The sequence below is a fragment of the Taurulus bubalis genome, assembly GCF_910589615.1.
Source record: "Taurulus bubalis genome assembly, chromosome: 21".
Classification (NCBI taxonomy): Eukaryota; Metazoa; Chordata; class Actinopteri; order Perciformes; family Cottidae; genus Taurulus; species Taurulus bubalis.
Genome location: NC_136609.1, coordinates 6,488,758 through 6,509,253, shown reverse-complemented (window position 1 = coordinate 6,509,253; position 20,496 = coordinate 6,488,758). Strand labels below are relative to the sequence as shown.

Sequence of the window (20,496 nt, the reverse complement as noted above, 5' to 3'; positions counted from 1 at the left end):
CTTTTTGTTAAATGTGATGTTTGTGAGCTGAAATGAAAATACATGTGAAATACACATAAGACATTGAATTGGAGTTTTCCCTAATCCCATTGAAAGTGGTTAAGCGTCGCAATAGAAGCGTATAGATTTTATTTTGAAAGCATTGACCGGAAGTGACCGCGTGAATTTCGTCTAACCTGTCGCTCGGTGCTCCTGGCTCAGATACCGATCAGCAGTCGGCTCTGGCAGGACAGCCGAGCCTGAACGCTGATGTGCCGTTTCCCCCTGACGTCTTAAAAAAAACACACACAAAAGGTGTCACTTGCGCGCGAGGTTTGGCATGTTTAGGGGAGAATGTTTTGGGAAAATAGGCTGTCAATGAATGCGTGCACAGTGTGACAGCTTCAAGTTGGAGAAGTGGACCTGTTCCCCGTGCGGGACGAGTCCGGTCACAGCTGCCCCGCAGGAACACGCTCGTGCGCGCGGCTTAAAAGTCCAGTTTCTAACCGAGAGGAGCGGCCACGTTTACTTCAAAGGAGAGGCGGCAGGATGAGACGAGGCGAGGGCACGGGGAGCGCGCCATCACGTTCCCGTTAGTGCCGGCGGCGCGGTGTCAGTGTCCCACCATGGAGGAGAAGTTCAACCGACTCCTCTTCATCCCCATCGCGGCGGTACTGTTCCTGATGATCGGCTACCAGTACGTGTGCCCGGCGGACAGCAACACCTGCTACTTCAGGAGTGCCGACAAAGGGCTTTTCCAGCGGTACTCGTCGGGGTTCGATTTAGTTTACACGGAGGCGGACGAGGACCTGCCCTCCAAAATCACGTCCAGGTTTAACTTCACGGAGCGGGACCTGGACCGGCACGTCGACTTCAACATCCGCGGGGACGACGTGATGGTGTTCCTGCACATCCAGAAGACCGGCGGCACCACGTTCGGCCGGCACCTGGTGAAGAACATCCAGCTGGAGCAGCCGTGCGACTGCATGCCCGGCCAGAGGAAGTGCACCTGCCACCGGCCCGGCAGAGCCGAGTCCTGGCTCTTCTCCCGGTTCTCCACGGGCTGGAGCTGCGGGCTGCACGCGGACTGGACCGAGCTCACGAGCTGCGTGCCCGTGGTGATGAACAAGCGGGACAAGAAGAGTGCCCAAAAGAACAAAAGGTGAGGTGGGGGCGACCTGCAGGACAGGTGTGGCCGACGGGCGTTTTTATTCTTAATCCAATAAAATAATTAATTTCTAGACTCATTCGCTCATTCACTCGTTCATATTTTCACGAGGGGATCCGCTCATTTACTCAGTGAACTGCTCATTCACTCACTCATTTAGTCTAACTCACTCATTCACTCATTTACTCACATTTCTATTGATTGATTTTCTTGGTGGCTCACAGATCATCTTTCTATTATTCAATATTTGGTCATTCATTCACTCACTCACTTATTTACTCTCATTCAATCACTCATATTCACTCACTCATTTAATCCCTAACTAATTAACTAATCCACTCACTCATTTAGTCATAACTCACTTACTCACTAATTGTATCACTAACTCATTCACTCACTCACTTACTCATTTAGTCTAACTCACTCACTCATTCACTCACTTATTTAGTCACTAACTCACTTACTCACATTTCTATTGATTGATTTTCTTGATGGCTCACAGATCATCTTTCCATTATTCAATATTCAGTCATTCATTCACTCACTCATTTATTTACTCATTCAATCACTCACTCGTTCACCCACTCATTTGGTTCACTCACCCAATCACTCCCTCACTTGTTCACTCACGCTCCTTCACCCCCTCGCTTATTCACTCACCCCTTCACTCGTGCGTCTTTACTCACTCGTTCACTGGTTTACTCACATATTGTTTCTAATATGAAGTCATTCATTCACTTCATGACCAACTGAGTGAATACTCAGTTGGTCATTGCACACACAAAAAAGAGCCAATATTAACAAGCGGGCACAAAACTAGTATTCACTCACAAAAGACTAATGAGTTAACAGGATACAGAGGGTAATTAATCAGTCGATTAATCGATTAGTCGATTAACAGAACATGAATGGACGACGCTGCCCTTAATGGACAGCGAGTAAGTGATGAAGCGAACCCGAGAGGGGTTCTGTCAGTGGATTAGAGGGAGCGGGTAAGCTTCTTTCGCTCACCTGGAGACTCTAAGTCAGAGGTAACCGGATTGTTTGTTGTTTTTGTGTTAACCGAGTTCTCCCCGGCTTTCGGCTTTTGCTCCGGCTGTGCTCCTTATTGCCATGCGATGCGTGGTGTCAGGGCCGTTAGCAGGCACACCACACACACACCCCACACACTCACCCACTGGAGGGCTGTGTCAAGGTCCTGTAATTACAGAACCAATACAGCGAAGCTTAAGGGAGTAAACCACTTAAGGAGGGCGGGGTCCTCTGAGGTGTGCCGCCCGCGTGTTGAAGCCAATTTGTCTTACAGTTGGGGCCAGAGAGCAAATCTCCATATGTTAGGGTTAAAGAGGCCATCTGACTTCCTTTAACTCTTTGAAATGGTTTGGACGAGGCTCCTCAGATCAGAGCCGCGTCCGTGAGTCCACGACACTCCAATCAACGCTTGTCCTCTCAGTACAACGGTATGGGGTTAGTTCATTCTCATTAATGACAAATGCACACAGAAGGATTCACAAATATATTCAATTTACAAATGCAGGGTTGACAAATACATTCCAATGATTTATATGAATGTCTAAAAAAAAAATCACAAATATATTTCTGCATTTGTATGTATTTGTGCATTGATTTTTCTATTTCTTTGCGGCTCGCACTGCATTTCTTTGTGAATAGCTTTGTGAAGTCAGAAGTCAAACAATGGCGTCTGGTACACACATCCAACATTCCCAAAGTGCCCATTTGACCATGGAGAAGGCCGAGAAGGCCGTGACCCGACCGCGCCCCCCCCAATCACATGAGCTGCACTCATGTGATTGGTTGAAAATGAGGGCGACATTTGATTGGCTACGGATAGGTCCATATTGAAAAAAATGCATTTGCGAATCCTAAGCACGGCAGGGGAGTCTCAAAAAAGCCACTCGTAAATGTGAAGCTATTCACAAAGAAATGCAGTGCGATCCGCAAAGAAATCCATACAAATCCATACAAATCCACAAAGAAATAAAAAAATCAATGCACAAATACATACAAATGCAGAAATATATTTGTAATTTTTTTTTTTACATTTATATCATTGGAATGTATTAATCTTTCTGTGTGCATTTTTTCATTAATAAGACTGAACTAACCCCATACCCCAGTGTTATCAGAGGGTTCATGTTTCCACTCGGAGCTGATGAAGACGTTACTGCAGACATACTGCACCGAGTGATGCTGAGGATTAGAGGTCAGAGGTCAACGCGGCACCTGAGGAGCTTTGCGGATTCAGCGTCCAGTACGTTTCGTATCTGCTGCGTTCAATGGCACTGACTGGGATGTTCCTGTTTTGTGGAATAACTTTTTTACTCCTACAAATCATAATATTACTAAACCTATTACTAGGTAACAAAAACAAAAGGTTACGTTTCTCGTTCTATTACTTTTGCTTTAAATTATTTAATTCCTTAGTTATTACAGTGAAGTCTTGTGTGCAGAGTTGTCACATATGAACAGATGCAGTTATATAAATATATATATGAGAGAGAGAGAGGAAGGTATCAAATTTGAGCCAAACGCACCGTGAGTCATAACTCACGCTATGCCGTTAAATTATGTCTAACGGGCTCTGAGTCACAACTCAGTCAGCAGCCACAAATCTGTCACATTAATGTCTCATTTCCCAGGGGTAATGCATGCTTGATTTGTCCGCCCACACACCGGCGATATGAAGACGCACAAAACTATCAGGAGGCCATCAGATGGCCCTGGAAATAATAAGACGGTGGAATTAAGTGGAGCCCCCCCGCTCTGTCGTTTCCGAATCTAAACGACTGGACGGGGACCACGCGGAGCTTATTCTGTGCTGACGGCCAGGTTTCATGGCTCGGCTTGGTCAGAGCTGAAAAAAGGGCCCCTCGTCCCGTAACCCTGGGGCGATGAAGGCCCCTCGGTTGATGCACGGTGACGCACAGGATGAGTTTGTGCCAAAGCATGCCACTGCTCAGCTTTACCAACGTTTAATGCGGCTGATCTATTCCGTGAGATCACTTTGCTTTGGTAGATTTGTGCCCTTTTCTTATCGGAGTTAAGATAGATTAGTAGTTTTTCCATTCTATATTTATATATATATATATATATATATATATATATATATATATATATATATATATATATATATAATCCCCATTGCTTTCTACTGCACTGGGTACCAAAAGTTCAGACATAATCATTTAGTTTTCCAAGCCGATGTATTTCATAAAAAGCACTCAGAAGATCCTTTCCTAGTCGGATTGCAAAACACAATCCAAATCAGTAAATGGCGTGTTTTGAAGGGATGACTCTTGTCTTATGCAAGTCCTATATAGCGATGGGAGCGCTGACAGTCAGGGATCAAACATCAGGGGACTGGAAGACGCCCACACAATCTCAAGGCTGCATTCTGCAGGGTGTGATGTAGTTTATATAATTTTGCATCTATCTTCCTGCTGCTTTATGCTTTCTACTTCACCAAAACGCTGAACGCAAACGAATTGCATGCCTTCTTCCACTTCTCACGGGTCAAAAATCACAAAAACATTTGGGAGGGAAACAACGCAGAAAATGTGATGGGAAGCCGCTGCCACCGCTGGCTAAATGAAGAAACGAGGAATGAGACAAATTGTGACTGCAAATCTTTCAGCGTACACTTTCTTTTTTGTACATATCATTGCTGTGCTTGTCGCTCGTTCCTATATGAAACACTTCTTCAGACGCATAACAATATAGACAGGGAAAACGAGAGATTGATCACGAATTAGCGCCTCGGTTACAAACCGAGTTGCCTTCCTTCCTTCCTTCCTTCCTTCCTTTCTTCCTTCCTTCCTTCCTTCTTTTATCCAATCACTTTTCACGTAACAATGTCTATCCCATCCACCCTCCCTCTGTCCTTCCTAATACGCAAACTCCGGCGAGTAACACGTGGTCGCTTCGAGTGGTCTTTGGTGAGCGTGCCTGCTGGTCGTCGGCTCTCCTGCTGGGCTTTGCTCGCTGCAGGAAGTGGGAGCATTCACGACGCAGCGGGTCTAGAAAGTCACCATGCGGGCCGGACGCCAGACACACTTCTGTTGCCCGCTGACCGTTTCGTCCTCGCCAGCCGGCAACACACTGAGCAGTCAAGAGTGTGTAACCTTATTACTGACCTCATTATTTCAGATTAGAGCAAAGAATGCAGGCTGGCATTCAGATAAGCCAGAGTCTGATTAGTTCACAGTTAAGGTGGTTCTAGCTATTCGTTTGGTAATGGCACTCGATTACTGGCGATAATGACACTAAAGGCATTCAAACATTCAGGAAGTTGACGAGGTTCAGTTCTCAAACAGAGATGGTTAGAGAGAGATGATTTTATCTAAATGCAGTTTTTAAAGATATGGTATTTTTGGTTTCCTCCTGCTAAACCATGTTTCACTGAAATGATTGGGGAAAACATCCGGTTTTCAAGTTTTTGACATTAATCTCCCCTTGCAGTCACACTGAGTCAGTTTAAATCCTCAACCAAAGAGAACTATGTGTGGAGATTTCAGAGAGGGATGTACATTACTGAGAAAATGTGTTCAGCTTGAAACGGAGAGCGTTCCTTAAAATGCTTCAGGCGTAATACTGCCTTTTTACTGTCAACGCTGCTTTTGACTATACTGTCAGTTTTGAGGCTTACGCGTCGAGTTAATTCAAGCTGCTGACAGCCACTGCATTGTTGTAAAAACTCAGCGTGACAAGAACGCTGATTGACAAAAAAATAGTGACCTTCAGTCGCCAAAAGTCACACAAACTGCTCCCAGTGGATCTGCCGTGCCTTAAAGAGGGAGACTATGGAACCTCTTAAAGATGAAATAGCACTTTTTTCCTCTCTTGCAAATGAAAAGTTGCGTTCACAGTCAGTAAAACGCACCCTTGCTCAATTCAAACCACACTAGGAACGGCCCGTTATCCCGAAAAATAAACGTCCATTGTTCTGATGGCTCATTTCTCTGAAAATACACACTCTCCATGCTTTGGCAAAGGCATGCATCGCCCTACTCTGCCTCTGATTGGCTAGTACTCATTGCCTTTGCTGGTTGGGATGGTAAGGTTGGTAAGGTTCAGGCATGAGGAGTAAGATTGTGTGTATTTTTGGAGAGATGAGTGATTTTTCGGACTATTGGCGTCACGGAATAATGGGCCATCGGAGCAATGTCATGAAGACAAATGTTTGCGGACTTAAGATGAATATTGCTGAATGACAGACACTAGAGCTTGTAACTTTATTCTCCACATGTGTGACTGTTCACTGAATGTTGCCCAAAAGTTACCTTGTCTCACTTTAAGGAAACCCCCAAAAAAGAGGCAGAAGTTCCAATACTGGTAAATTGGATTCTGTACATTGAAGCAGACAGTCTGCTTTTCACTGAAGTTTTGATTCGTCACTTCTTGTGGGTGGAAAGGTAGTACAGTACCTGACACCAGAGTTATATTTTTGGCGAAGGGTGACTAAGGGTCTTTTGGGAGCCGTGATGTGGGCCAATAAAGTGTGAAAGTCTCTTCAGATATCATTTAGTTGTAGTTTTCGTCAACGCTTCCTATCCTTTACAAAACACTGGCTTACCTCTGTGGAGGAGGCCGAGACAATGACGTTAAATGTCTGCGAACGAGGATTATACGTTATGCAAGCTTGTTCGTCTGTGTTACATTATGTCTATTCCCACTCATGACTCAGCATATCGTCCCCACCAGCCTGTCGATGACGCCTGGCCGAGTTATGAATATCACCTCTTGCATGACTCGGCATATTGCGATTTATGCCACAGTCCGTGCCAATATCATGTGGCAATGTTTGCAAAGGCAAAGTGACCTTGATCACTTGTCTTCCAGCAGAATCATTTATATATTAGTAATTAGGTCCAACAGAGCGCTGAATGACCTCTGAACTCCCTGTGGAGGGAGGCAATTATTGACGTTTGTTCCAAAGTGACTCCAACCCGAGGAGTGTATCGACCCTTTAACATTGGTTTGTCTTCAGGTTTGTTAGCTTTATCTGTAGATGTACAGTATTAGTATATTTGAATTTCAAGATAAAGCCTATTATACCCCTAAATTGAGAGCTATTCACTTTCTTAGCGAGAGTTAGATGAGAAGACTGATGCTAAATATGAAGCAAGAGTTAGCAGCTGGTTAGCTTACAATGAGGACTTGACGCAAGAGGAAACAGCTAGCAACCAGTTAGCTTACAATAAAGACTTGACTCAGGGGGAAACAGCTAGCAGCCGGTTAGCTTACAATTAAGACTTGACGCAGGAGGAAACAGCTAGCAGCCGGTTAGCTTACAATAAAGACTTGACTCAGGGGGAAACAGCTAGCAGCCGGTTAGCTTCCAGTGAAGACTTGACGCAGGTAGAAACAGTGAGCCTGGGTCTATCGTATACATTTTTCTGGCGGATTTTGATGTTCTCGTAATTACGACAAGGTTCCCATGCGAAAACACTTTGTAGTTGGCAGCTTGCAACCAACACCAGCCAAGATATATCTTTAAATTAAAACATCACAAGCTAAATCCCCTATTTGCCAAAGTACAAACGAACCAACTAAAATACATAGTGACACTATTGCAAGAATAAGGCAGCAGATAATTGGACATTGACGGCATATGGACAACCACTTCAGTCAAAAGATTTGCTAACAATATTTTTTTACATTTTCTTACAATTATATTTTTACCTTGATCCTATATAGTAGCACTAAAGAGTTAAAAAAAAGTCAAGTCAATCAAGTTAGTTCATGGGATTTAAACTAGCTGCATCTGGTTATAATTACTCCAGGCGTCATTTCCTTAATTTTGACGATTGATTGCTGTCAAAATATCGTTGCTTACTTTACGCATAATTATGCTAAATCTAATGACTGGGAGAAACCCTCTCATAATTATGACTTAGTATCTCCAAATTCCAAAATCCAAAATCCAAAATCTCAAAATGATCAGATAGGCCTTCTATCACATAATTTGAATTTGATAAGAAATATCTAATAAATGTGAGCAGAAAGGCCCTTAATAATGAAAAAAATTGCACGGTTGCGATGTAAAATGTTTTAGTCACAGAGTTATATATTTTGTTGAGTTATATATTTTGTAATGATTCCATAGTGGAATAAAGAATCAAGTTACTCATGTGTTGTTTCTGTTCAACCAAACCCCTCAGAGAACTCCCTCCATAACAGTGAGCAGCTTCTTGTATTCTTGTGAGAAATTCAGAGGATCTTGGTAATCTCCACACTCCTTAGGGGGATTAGAGGCAGTCGAAGACAGGTTTTATTATACGGGGAGGAGGAAGGGGCAGGAATTAATCCAGAACTACAGATTTATACGGAAACCTGTCGTCTGGATTGAAGATTTATTTTCACAAAACAGAGCGTTTGTTAAAAGAGAAAAAAATATCAGAGGGCGGAGGCAACTGCTAGACAGATCATTATGTGCCATCCATCAAACTGCCTCGTGGTTTCTGTTTTGTGGCTTCAGACTTTTATTGTAAATTATTATGGAATAAAACCGCTCAATTGCACGGGAACTGCATCAGATTCAACAAAAGTGGGATCGAGAGTAATGCGCCTTTAATTTACGGACCGATTTTAACAGGAAGGTTACAAACTGTAGAGTCGCTTTTGACTCAATACCAAAAGGCTGCAAGAAAACATACAAACACCGCGTTGGAAGCAGCCTAGCAGATTGCTTAAAAAGTGGTTTGCCTTTCAGAAAGCTCTCAGTAGTTTGTGTGGGTAGATGTGACCTTTGCAGAGCACAGAACCCCATTCATCCTTTCCATATCTACATGGACCGAAAGGACTGGCTGACACCTCGCAAAGCTGCAAAGATTAAGATGTCAGGGAAAGGTTAAGACGCTAAAGCTACTAAAGCTGCACGCGGAAGGCTGTTGCGTGTTCGTAGACGAACACTATACGCACATCGTGGGTGCGTTGAAAAAAAAACAACCACAACCAAATAACCTCTGAGAAATGCAGCTAGGTGAAATAGTTTTTTGCACAGGAATACAGATGGATGATTCCGTCCCAGAGAAGAAGAGCATTTTGCATTGAATACTCTACTCTATCGCCTAGATTTCAGCAAAGCCACATCTTCACACCCTCGGCTGCCCGGACACCTCCTGTTTCCGGAAGCGCGCTCGGTTCCCTCGTCTCCGCATCAGCCTCCTTGGGGATTTTTTTCCTTTATCGCCCAAAATAGCATCTCATATCTGCAACCGGTGAAGATCACAGCCTCCTTGCTCATAGCCTCTCTCCTCACGCTCTTTAGATTTATCCATCAGGTGATTTTACCCGATACGCTCCACGAGTAGGTTGTGTTGTTGAGGAGAGGGGATGTGTGTATTGATGGATCGTTTAGGGCTGAAGGAGAGTGCTGTAGTGTGTGTGTGTGTGTGTGTGTGTGTGTGTGTGTGTGTGTGTGTGTGTGTGTCTGGCAGTGATCCCGCTGCGTCGCAGATGGGGACCGGGTTCATTTGGCCCGTAATTGGCATACGAATATTAAATTAGAACAAGAGAGAGAATCGGATGAGTGAAAATGGATCCCGCTTGCCCTCGTGTTCTAGACTTATGTGATGAGATTCAGCTTCACTCTTGATAACGTCCTCTTTAACATGCAGATCTGCTGTTCCTGGATCTGGACCCTCCGACATCCCTCTTTAATTCCTCGAACTGCCAGCCTCATTTACTGTTTTGGGGGTGAATTTGAGGCCCTGTGCTTTCTTTTATAGCTCTTCCCATTTGTTACTCTGTAATTACACAATCCCCCACAGTCAGGTTGGCCTTGCAGAAAAATCGAACCAGGCTAATATATTTATCTGCTTTTCCACAAAATCCTTGCTGGTCTGAGGGCTGAATGTTCTCCCTGTTTAGAGGCTCATTCAACACACCACTGCTAACATGATCAAATGTATTTTATCTTATTTCTGGGCTTATTTTGGTGTCAAATTCTAGTATTTTTTCATTAGTGTTGAAACACATTATACAGTTGTTTCTAATTATTTTAAATATGTAATGATAAATAAACAAAAATGTAAATTTAAGTTTGGAAAAAAGCCTTTCTTAGATAATTTGAATCAAGACACTTAGTTGGAACATGTATGGAAGCCCATAAGGGACTTTATTAAAATAATGTCAGCTAAGGATGAAAATGTAATTCTACAATTGCATTATAATTTTCCACATATGTAGGTGTTATTTGAGTAAAAATGTACTTTTATTTCACACACCGTAGGGGCGTTCTATGACCGTATATGTTCTGTATGGGTTTTTTTGCAACTACAGCTGGAAACAACACTTTGAGACCTGAGAAGGCTGCGGGCCGTAAAACAGAAACAATCTGCTGAAAGACGCTAAATCGCTCCGTACAGATGGAGGGAACTGTGGAGTTTGATGATTCCCTGTTGGTTCATCACTGTGAATGACTCCTTTCACATTATGTCATCTGATCCATTGTTATTACAAGAATATTGTCTGGAGCAGCTTTAAACACATTTACTTCTCTCATATATACATACTTTCAGGCCCGGCGCCAGGCACTGATTTGCGGGGGGGCCTTACGTTGCTTTGGGGGGGGGCACTTTTTTTTTTACAGCCTATGGTAGCATAGTAGTTCAACTTTTCACCTATAATCGAACTCCGGCACAAAAAGGTGACAGACGGTATTATTTAGAATCTCACAAGCTAATAAATAGGCCAGCTGAGCAGGTAGCCTACCCAATAGAATTAGACATGAACCGTAGGCCTATGGCAATCAATCAACACAGCAATCAAGCAACACATAAGTCCCACAATATATTGTATTGAAAGATCAGCAGATAGCAGATTCAGCCACAACAAGACATTTAAAAAAAAAATAGGCCCAAAAAGGTCTAAAATGATTAGGCTAACACATCCAGCAACAACATTAACAACAACAATAACGATAACAACACACTCAACAACGACACACTGTCCGGTGTTTGTCCGAAACAGAGCGGAGCGCAGCAACGACGAAAAGGGCCTACCAACAGCTAGCCTACAACAGAAATTAAGAAGACTTTGCTTTGCATTACATGTTTGTTTGTTTGTTTTTCCAAGAAAGAACAAACACATAGGCCTACAACCAATCATGTAGCCTAGTCCATATGACCAGCAGGCTGGATGAAACCAGATAACTCACCATTAGTAGAGCGGGAGACGACGGTTGGCCGCCAAGTGAAATCTGCGTAGGACAGTGTCCCTCCATTCACTCCTGAACTTCTTTGTTAAGTCCTTCTCCAAAGCATAATCAGGTTGGCCTTTCATTTGTGGAGCATCGACTGTCTGTGATCAAAATGATTTTGCTCCTTTTTTCAGGAGAAATGTAAAAATGTGGCAAGTATTTGTCATTATTATATGTTATAAAGGCCTACACTGTGTAAAAGGTTAAGAAATGTATTTGAATTTGTATCATATTTCTATACTAAAAAATTGAAAAGTAACATGACCAAAACTTTTGAGATTACAGAAATGAAATGTAACCTATTTTACATCTTCTCAAACAGTTTTGTTTGCATAGAGCATTCAATGTCCATGTTATAGCTTTTATATGTGTCCGTGTCCAGGCGTTTCAGAGATTTGTTTATCTCCCTGAAGCAGTTCCGGTCCAGCTGAAGACAGAACCCATTATTGCCCTCCTCAAACATCCAGACAGGCTTTTAGAGGCAGCTAGTACACTGTTTCCTCCCCAAAATGACTTTCTGCCTGTCCTTTTCCCACTGTCCTTCTTTGTGTTTGTGTGGACAGAAAAGTGGCCTTTAGTTAGGAGTTTCGGTGGGCCAGCAAGTGTCAGAACTCTCAGAAACTATACTAATACTATTATTTACAACCACAACATATTATTTCCAAAGAAAACACCACTCAAAAGACAGTGAAAAGCCAGTCAAACTCTCTTCCCTGCTCTCTGCTGCTGCTCTGCCCTGCTCTCTTCCACCCCTCCCCCACAGACAAGCTCGTCGCCGTTTTTCTATACCATTACCGTAATGTACCGCATGGCATTGGAACGTTACGCTTCTTAGCGTTCAGAATCCGTTGGAATTACGTCGATGGCGTAAATATTCGAGGAGTTACGGTAATCTTAGTTTTGCATCATGTTTGCATATTACCTCCTGTGACAGCTCCTGTCGCCGGCGACAGAGAGTTGTGCTCTTTTTTTTTAACGTGTGATAAGTGATTGACAGGCTTGTCCGTCCAGGGCGGGCCCAGCCGAGTCCGAGGGTGGGCCCGGCCCCCCAAGGCCCGCCCATAGCGCCGGGTCTGCATACATTTTATATTTTCATGACAAAAAATCTTTAAAATTACATTACATGTTGGATATTTTCACAGTGTTCTTTAGGCTGCTGACGGCTTTTTTTGACATCTTCTCTTCGACGTGAGAAATGTGCGTAAAGTTGTTAATTTCAAAAGCAAAGGAGCATCCAAAAGTCATTTTCTCCAGAAAGTAATTAAATCATGAGCATAATGGTTAAGGGTTCTGTCGTGGGCACAGAAACACCTCCGCGCTCCGTCTGCGAGAGTTATCAACACCCCGACTTTGGTGTGAAGGCGACGTGCAGGCCTGTGCTTGTTTTTAAACTGATTGGGCTGATTGAAAACAGCACCCACAGCGATACTTCATTGACGGCACTCATCGGAATGGCGTGAGGTGGATCGGCGCAGACATTCTTCAGACACGCCTCGACTAAAAGCAACATGATGTATTTTAAATTGGAAGAGAAAAAAAAAGATGAAATTAAAGCTGCGAGCAGCTGTGAGCGGGTCCTCGCTTATCCCGGCACATTTGGGGTAGCCGGCATGTCGCCGACTCGCCCAGCTCAAACAGTACACACCGGTTTCAAGTGTGAACATTTCACATACCAGTCTCTGCTTTTGGCAAGTGACAAGATTGAACATTAACATTGATGTTGACAATTGATGTTGAAGGTTGATTGTTCACATTGATGTTGAAGGTGCAGCGGACGGCGCTACCTACATCTCATGGTGACTAACTTGACAAATGGTGTTAAGAAAATGACATTGGCAAAATGCCTGCTGAGTAAATTATTTCCCCAAAATGGCCGCCCATACAGGAAGACTGTTATTGTGCATGAAGAGAATGCAACATACACTTGGCATCATGTTTCTCTACGTGAAGAGTAGATCAGGTCATATAATTAGATGTAAATCCGATGCCGTTTGGCTGATTTACTTTTGCCAGTAGGTGGCGCTATGACAATCTGAACATTTGTCATGTACATGTCCTCAGACATGGACCAGTATCATGCATGAGGAGTACTGGGGTAATAGCATCATGCATTAGGAGTATGAGGCATATTGCATCATGTATGGAGGAGTTACAACAGCTTTCTTTCATATAGCGGTTAGCTCAAAGTAGGCGCGTCTTTGGGTCCCCATCCCGTCAAGGCCGTTGAGTGAAAACGTTGCGAGCACACAAGCCATACTCCTGAGGGTCTTGATATCACTTTAGAACAGAATTTAAGTCGATTGTATGAAATTTGTAGGAGGAGTAGTATTTGGCGTAAATGCAAATATATGCTAAAATTAGCATAAATGGGCTGAAAATGCCAAATTGGCCGAAGTACTGTAACGCCCCCTATTATTCAAATCGGACGCCTGCTTTATTGCAAGTTAGGGGATGCGATGTGCACATATACCCCAAGTTTGGAGTCGTTTGTCCAAATAGTTTTAATGTTATGAGTATTTAAAAACAAGACACGCCCCTAAGAGGTTGATTGGTCGATATCTCCTCAACGCAATGAGATATCAAAGAAATTTCAATGCAGTATTGATGATCCAGCCCAATTAATGATAAGTACCAAGTTTGGTATGAAACGGAGCAAGCATTTAGGAATAAGCTACAATAATGTGTTTTTCACAAAATCCAAGATGGCGGAAAATAGTCATAGCGGACTTTATGGGTCTGAGAGGCTTTTTTGTAGAGCAGGTGGAGACGGACATGTGTGAATTTTTTCAAGTCAAAAAAACATTCTGGGCGAGGGGCGTCGCCGGTCCAACTTGTAGGTGGCGCTAGAGAGTAATTTTTTGGAACTTTTTTCCCCGGCTTTAATAGATGTCGATTTTCACCAGACCTGACAAACGTTCCAAATTTGGTGAGTTTTTGAATATGACAAGTCCCCCAAAAAGCAGTCCAATGTATAAAAATAAGGATCAGAGGAATAAAAAGAAACACGGCAATTTCAATAGGGTCCTACTCGGATTGACTACGTCAGTCGCTCGGATCCTAATAAATAAGATTGCTGTATATCCAGTTACTCATTGTATGGGCTGCTTCTTGAGCGGCATAAATAGTCTCCATCAAAGCTTTTATCATGAGCCCGACTGTGTCCTTGATGGTAGGGAGTGAATTAACAAGGCAGATATCGATCCGTTTGCTGCGAGTTTCCTCTGTAGCTTTTTGATGGCGATTTAGAGAGTGAGAGAGAGACAATTGGGGAGAAAGGCAATCAATAGTGTTTGCAGGTTTGCTGTATGGAGAAAGGTGACAGGCAGCGAGAAGGTCATGAGCGAGGCGTCGGATTGATCGGTGGCAGAATGCGACAAGCTGATTTAACTTTACCTTCTGCAACAATCACGCATGACTGCACACGGCTGTGTGTTGCCAGTGATTGTGCCATTAGGTGACAGAATCAGCGTCTTGCACAATCACTCAAAACCTCCCCGAGAACATTAGAATTTGGGCCCCGTTCGATAAGGGGAGCCGAAAACATCGAAAGTGTTCCCACTTTGTCCTGTTCGGGCCTGAAAGACTTGAAAGCCATTTAGCGCATTAGCAAAGAGCTTAGGCACTGGCGTGGAATAAAGCGGGGTGAATGACAGATGACGGTTGAGAGATGGATGGAGAGGGCTTGTTTTAGCTCAGCAAAAAACCTAGTCGACCAACGAACAGTTGTAGGCAGAAGGCGAAATGGTCTCAGCACCACTTCTTCTTCCCTGGATGTGCAGGGATTTGACAAGAGCACTTACTCATTTGGAAGCACACAAGCGTTTAAAGCGGCTGTAGCAGTCCGCCCCGGTTAACAGTCGCACTGGGAAACTCGAGGCCTCCGTCGCTCCTCAAAGAGATCGAGAGCCCAGCGAGGACCAAGTTCCAGACCCACGGGGAAACGGCAAAGCGAGGGCGAGGGCTGCTGTAAAGCTGACGTGGCCGAAGCTGCAAGCCACAGAGGGACAGCCGCCTCAGGCGTAAAAGTATCTCGGGTCATTATGGAACTGTGGTGGGAAAAAAATAGACTTTGGCGGGTCGCCAGAGTTGAGGTAATTAATGGAAAACACGATGTTGACGGACCAACAGAGAACTAGAAGGGAAGCCAGAGTGCAGACCTTCGCCAAAGCCGTGCCCTATCGAACGGTGTTAATGAAATTGAAAAATTATTCAGGCATCTGCTCCAAAATTGTATGGGTACGTCCTTGGCCCATGCTAGACCCTTCTACCAAGCTCCATGAAAACCGGGCCCGTTATTTTTCTGTGGAGCCCATATGGGGTCTATGGCAGATATTGCTATAAAAACTGTATAATTCACTTCTTCATTTACTCATAACCAGTAACATATAGACTGATATTTACACATCTGAACACACAACTCACATTATACTCTTTTATTATAACACCAACATTATTCAAATAGACCTAGTGGTTGCAGAGATATATCTTTTTTTGTTTGGGTATGCAATTTTCGAGCAGAGGCCTAAAAATAGGTGGGTTTTCAATTATCCTGCTGACAAAACAAAACAAACTGAAACTTTTCACTTTAAAAAGGTGAAGATATTTCAGTGTTGTCTGCCACTAAGTGGACCAAAAAAACCCCAATGACAGTTCTTAAGAAGACATGATATTTTAGGGTGAAATGTCTCTATTGAAAACCCAATTTTGGATCAGAATGCACGGATCAAATGCTCGTGCTGCTTCCTGCGTGAGAAAACCCTCAGCCACTCTCATCCGATGAGTAATTACTTCTAACCTTCACAATCTGAACCCGGCCTCTGTCCCTGACACGAGTAAGAGGAGAGCTTTGACATTTGCTGCTCTTTGTCAATAGGTCACAATGAAAGCGCAGACGTGGAGAGGCGGGGCTGCGTGGACATTTATTGATCCGGGCTGTCTCGTGGTTTGCTGTACAGATAGATGATAGGCACGGGAGGAGGAAAGGACTGAGCCGCTTTCCAGCAAGTACAACAAAGGGGACGATTTGAGAGGCGCTCGCGCTTGTGTGTCCATCCATCTCGCGCTGTCCGCTCAAACCGGCGAAGATGGCAGGGTAATTCACTTATCTTCCACTGTGGATGGCCATTATCTCTGGGTGGCGTGTCTGTCTGCGGGTGTGTTCCGCCATGATATCATCATGGCACTCACTTGAGTACATATCACTGCTGATTGATGTCTGCCGTCTGGCGGTAAGTGCTAAATTGTGGACCTTTCAGGGCTGTTTGGCTGTGCACTCTTTGCGCGGTAACAACTGCTCTCTCAATCTAATTTCTCAGTTTTGCAAATCGAAACGATCACAGCTGCTCATATTGGGAAAGGACCCAACTGATGGCGACTGATTTACACAGAATGTATCATGTTTGCGTGCCTTTAATTGGCATCTATGACGCTTTTCATGACATCCTTTCATGACTTTGTTTCAATCCACCCTTTGCTACACATGTAATAGAACATGTGCCAAAAAGGGAAATCTGCAAAGGGTCTCCAAACAGGATTCAAATACACATCTTGGAGATGAAAGGTAGAGTAAACGCATAATTTACTGAAAAGGGGGTGTGGCAACAGGCAGCAGAAGAAGCAATCCAAAGAGGCAAAAAAAAAGGGCAGGTCATTGGTACACAGAAGCCTGGAACACATGGCGGCTAACAAATGACTGAAGGCCAGGTGCACAGGGGTGTTGATGAGGGAATGTGGAGCAGGTGTGCAGGTGGCTGCTGATGTTAAAAAGGGGGCAACACACTGGGGACAACTGCTGGACAGGGAGGGAACTGCATATTGTGAAATGACAGGAGGAACTATAAGGGCCGTGTGCAAACGATGAGGGACGAAGCGACGCTCAGAAAGAGTCTTTTCTTTCCCAAATTAATATTGTAACTCAGACGTCTCTTGTAAGATTTCTCATATAAAGAAAAGATATCAAAATAGTTATGACAAAATGATGGCTTTCATGCATGCTCATAAAGGTGTGTTTAGCCATATGCAAGGGACAACACTGGTGTCTCTATCAGGACTTTATTATTCTCATAATAATCAAATCAGAAGCTAATAGGACCATTACGATGTCCGAATTGAGAACATGACCAGTGTGATTGAACATTAGCTCAAACTTAGTGCTTTATTTTTCCAATTTCCTCTACAGTGACTCTTTTATTCTGCATTATGAAGATAATAGGATGCAAGTTCAGCATCTCAAATTGCCAATTGTTTGACTAATCAGTGCAGCGAGGTAAAACATGTTGACTGGTTGTTTTCAGCTTGGATGGTTATTAACATGATCAGATGATTAAGTCCGTGGCGATCTGAACACACACTTCATCTCCCAGTAAGCCTCGCCGTCGCGACAACACTTCCAGCTTCGATTTCCCTTTGGACATTGCTGTTAGCGTATGGCAATTTGTTCGCCGTAAACTTAAACTATTAAGAGACTAAAAACACTTCATACAGGGTTCACCCCACACACATAATGTGCATACAATACAGTAGTGATAGACAGAACATTTTTGTAATCATAATTATAATTACTAGTTCTTCAACCGTTGTTGCAAAAGAACAGGGCTCAACAGTAAAGGGCAACTAAAACACCATAAGTTATGTAACATACTAGCAGATCTAGCAACTTGTTTGCCCAAGTGGTAAAAACTAATTAAACACAGTATTATTTTTTTAATGGAGGTAATTCATCTACTTAAACAAAGATTAAACATGACGATTAACTTTAGTCTTTGTTGTTATTTGATAACCGCTCATAAATAGGGGCCAGTAAAAATTGTCTTCTGACCTACTTGCCCAAGGTTAATTTATACTTGCCCATATACAAATTATGTTATTTATTAGCAGTTATCAAATAACAGCAAAGTTCAAATAAACCTCGGGGACAGAAATCCACTTGCCCAAAGTCAATTTATACCAGCCCCTATACAAATAGTTGTATTTATTAGCGGGCAAGCCAAAAAGAATAACACACACACACACACACACACACACACACACACACACACACACACACACACACACACACACACACACACACACACACACACACACACACACACACACACAAAAGAAAGAGGAAAATAACAAGTTCTCAGACTGTTTATAAAGAACGAGGGGAACTGACTGAAAAGGATTTTCCAGAGTGGCATTGCTGTAAAACGTCCTTGTATGTGAATTATTTATTTATGCTCCCCGGAAAAAACGACAACCTTGAGGAAAGAAAGAAACAAAACGTTTCGCTTTTTATTCGGGGCTTCGTATGTGGTCGGAGTCTGACATCGAGAGGTCACGCCGCACAAGACGAACATTTTCAATTTCCCTTTTATCTTAAAAAATGGCTAAAATTCTCCCCAGCACTGACTCCTTCAGTCACCTCGCTGCTATGCCGGTCATCTCTGAACTCACTAGATAAGAGAGAGCCGTGTTTGTTGATTGAAAAGGTTTTTTTTTTCTTCTTCTTCTTTTTCGCGTAGCTGAGTTACAGCAATTCTTTTTTTTTTAAGCGTCGTTCGTGGCAGATCAGAGGCACGCGAAAGGTGCCGGAGATGAAAAAAAAAAAGTAATTACCAGTGGAAGGCAGGGCACGTTGCAGTGAGAAAAACAAAATGAATTACACATATGCAGGATATTACACTCTATAGGTTTGCATTGCTTTCTATGTCGTTCTCTAACAACCTCAGACCCACTCCTACACACGCTCGAGATACACACACTGTATATGCCAGAGCGCAATTCATCTCAAAATCCACCATTCGCCAATAGTTCGCCTTTGTTAGACGACGGAGTCTTGATTTATAAATATCAACAGATATTGTGTTTTATGCCCTGACAACTTACATTTTCTATTTCTATCTTGAAAAGATATATATATATATATATATATATATATATATAAATATATATATATATATATATATATATATATATATATATATATATATATATATATGTGGCTTCTTTCACTTATGAGAAAGTTGATGTATAGTTTCTTCACTGTGTCAGAACAGACAGTTTATTCCACCTTTGTATGTACGCTAAGGTAAAAACGTTGTTATGCTAAGCTAAGCTAAGCGTTCATCCCAGAATTCCCTTCGCAAAAAGGCAACCAGCTCGACGCCCTCCTGTAACGTGTCCCGTTTCCTGTCTACGCAGGAATTTCTACTACATCACCATGCTGCGCGACCCTGTGTCACGCTACCTCAGCGAGTGGAAGCACGTGCAGCGCGGGGCCACCTGGAAGACCGCCCTCCACATGTGTGACGGCCGGCCGCCCACCCAGGATGAGCTCCCCGCCTGCTACAGCGGCGAGGACTGGACCGGCGTGCCCCTGGCGGACTTCATGAGCTGCGCCTCCAACCTCGCCAACAACCGGCAGGTGCGCATGCTGGCCGACCTCAGCCTGGTGGGCTGCTACAACGTGTCGTCGGTGAGCGAGCTGGACCGGGGCCGCTTGCTGCTCGCCAGCGCCAAGGCCAACCTGCGCAACATGGTCTTCTACGGCCTGACGGAGTTCCAGCGCAAGACGCAGTACCTGTTCGAGCGGACGTTCGGCCTGCGCTTCATCCGGGCCTTCACGCAGATCAACAGCACGCGCGCCGCCAGCGTGGGCATCAGCGAGAAGGTGCGCTGGCGCATCGAGGGCCTGAACGCCCTCGACGTGGAGCTGTACGAGTACGCCAAGGAGCTGTTCCTGCGGCGCTATCAGCACAACCGCCAGAGGCAGCACCAGGAGGAGCGCGAGAGGAGGTGGCAGGAGAGGCAGCAGAGGCAGCGGCGGCACAGGACCTATCTGGCGGAGCTGTGGAAGCTAGGAGGAGGAGGAGGAGGGGAGGAAGAGGAGCAGGGGAAGCGGCTCGAGGAGGTAGCCACGACGGAGGACTACAGCAGCCAGGTGGTGAGGTGGTGAGGAGGAACTAAAATAACTAGCTGATCGCCGTTTGACTCATTGCGCTTTACTGTATGCCAAAAAACCTTCCCGCCCTCATAGCCTCTTTGTCGGACTGCCGGATGGTGTCTTACTATTTATGATGGATGTATTTGTCATGGCAACATTTTGTATTTATTTTGTCTTTCCTTTCTTATTTTTTTTTCCACA

General features: G+C 43.9%; 1 protein-coding gene across 1 annotated transcript; it reads left to right on the top strand.

Moving 5' to 3' along the window:
* Window positions 1-605: 605 nt before the first annotated feature.
* On the top strand, window positions 606-20,307 carry LOC306753166 (heparan-sulfate 6-O-sulfotransferase 3-B-like; the record flags this gene model as incomplete). The annotated part of the gene is made up of 2 exons (XM_079237022.1): window positions 606-1,141; window positions 19,554-20,307. 2 exons carry the CDS (start codon window positions 606-608, stop codon window positions 20,305-20,307), a joined length of 1,290 nt encoding a protein of 429 aa, XP_079093148.1.
* Window positions 20,308-20,496: the final 189 nt, after the last annotated feature.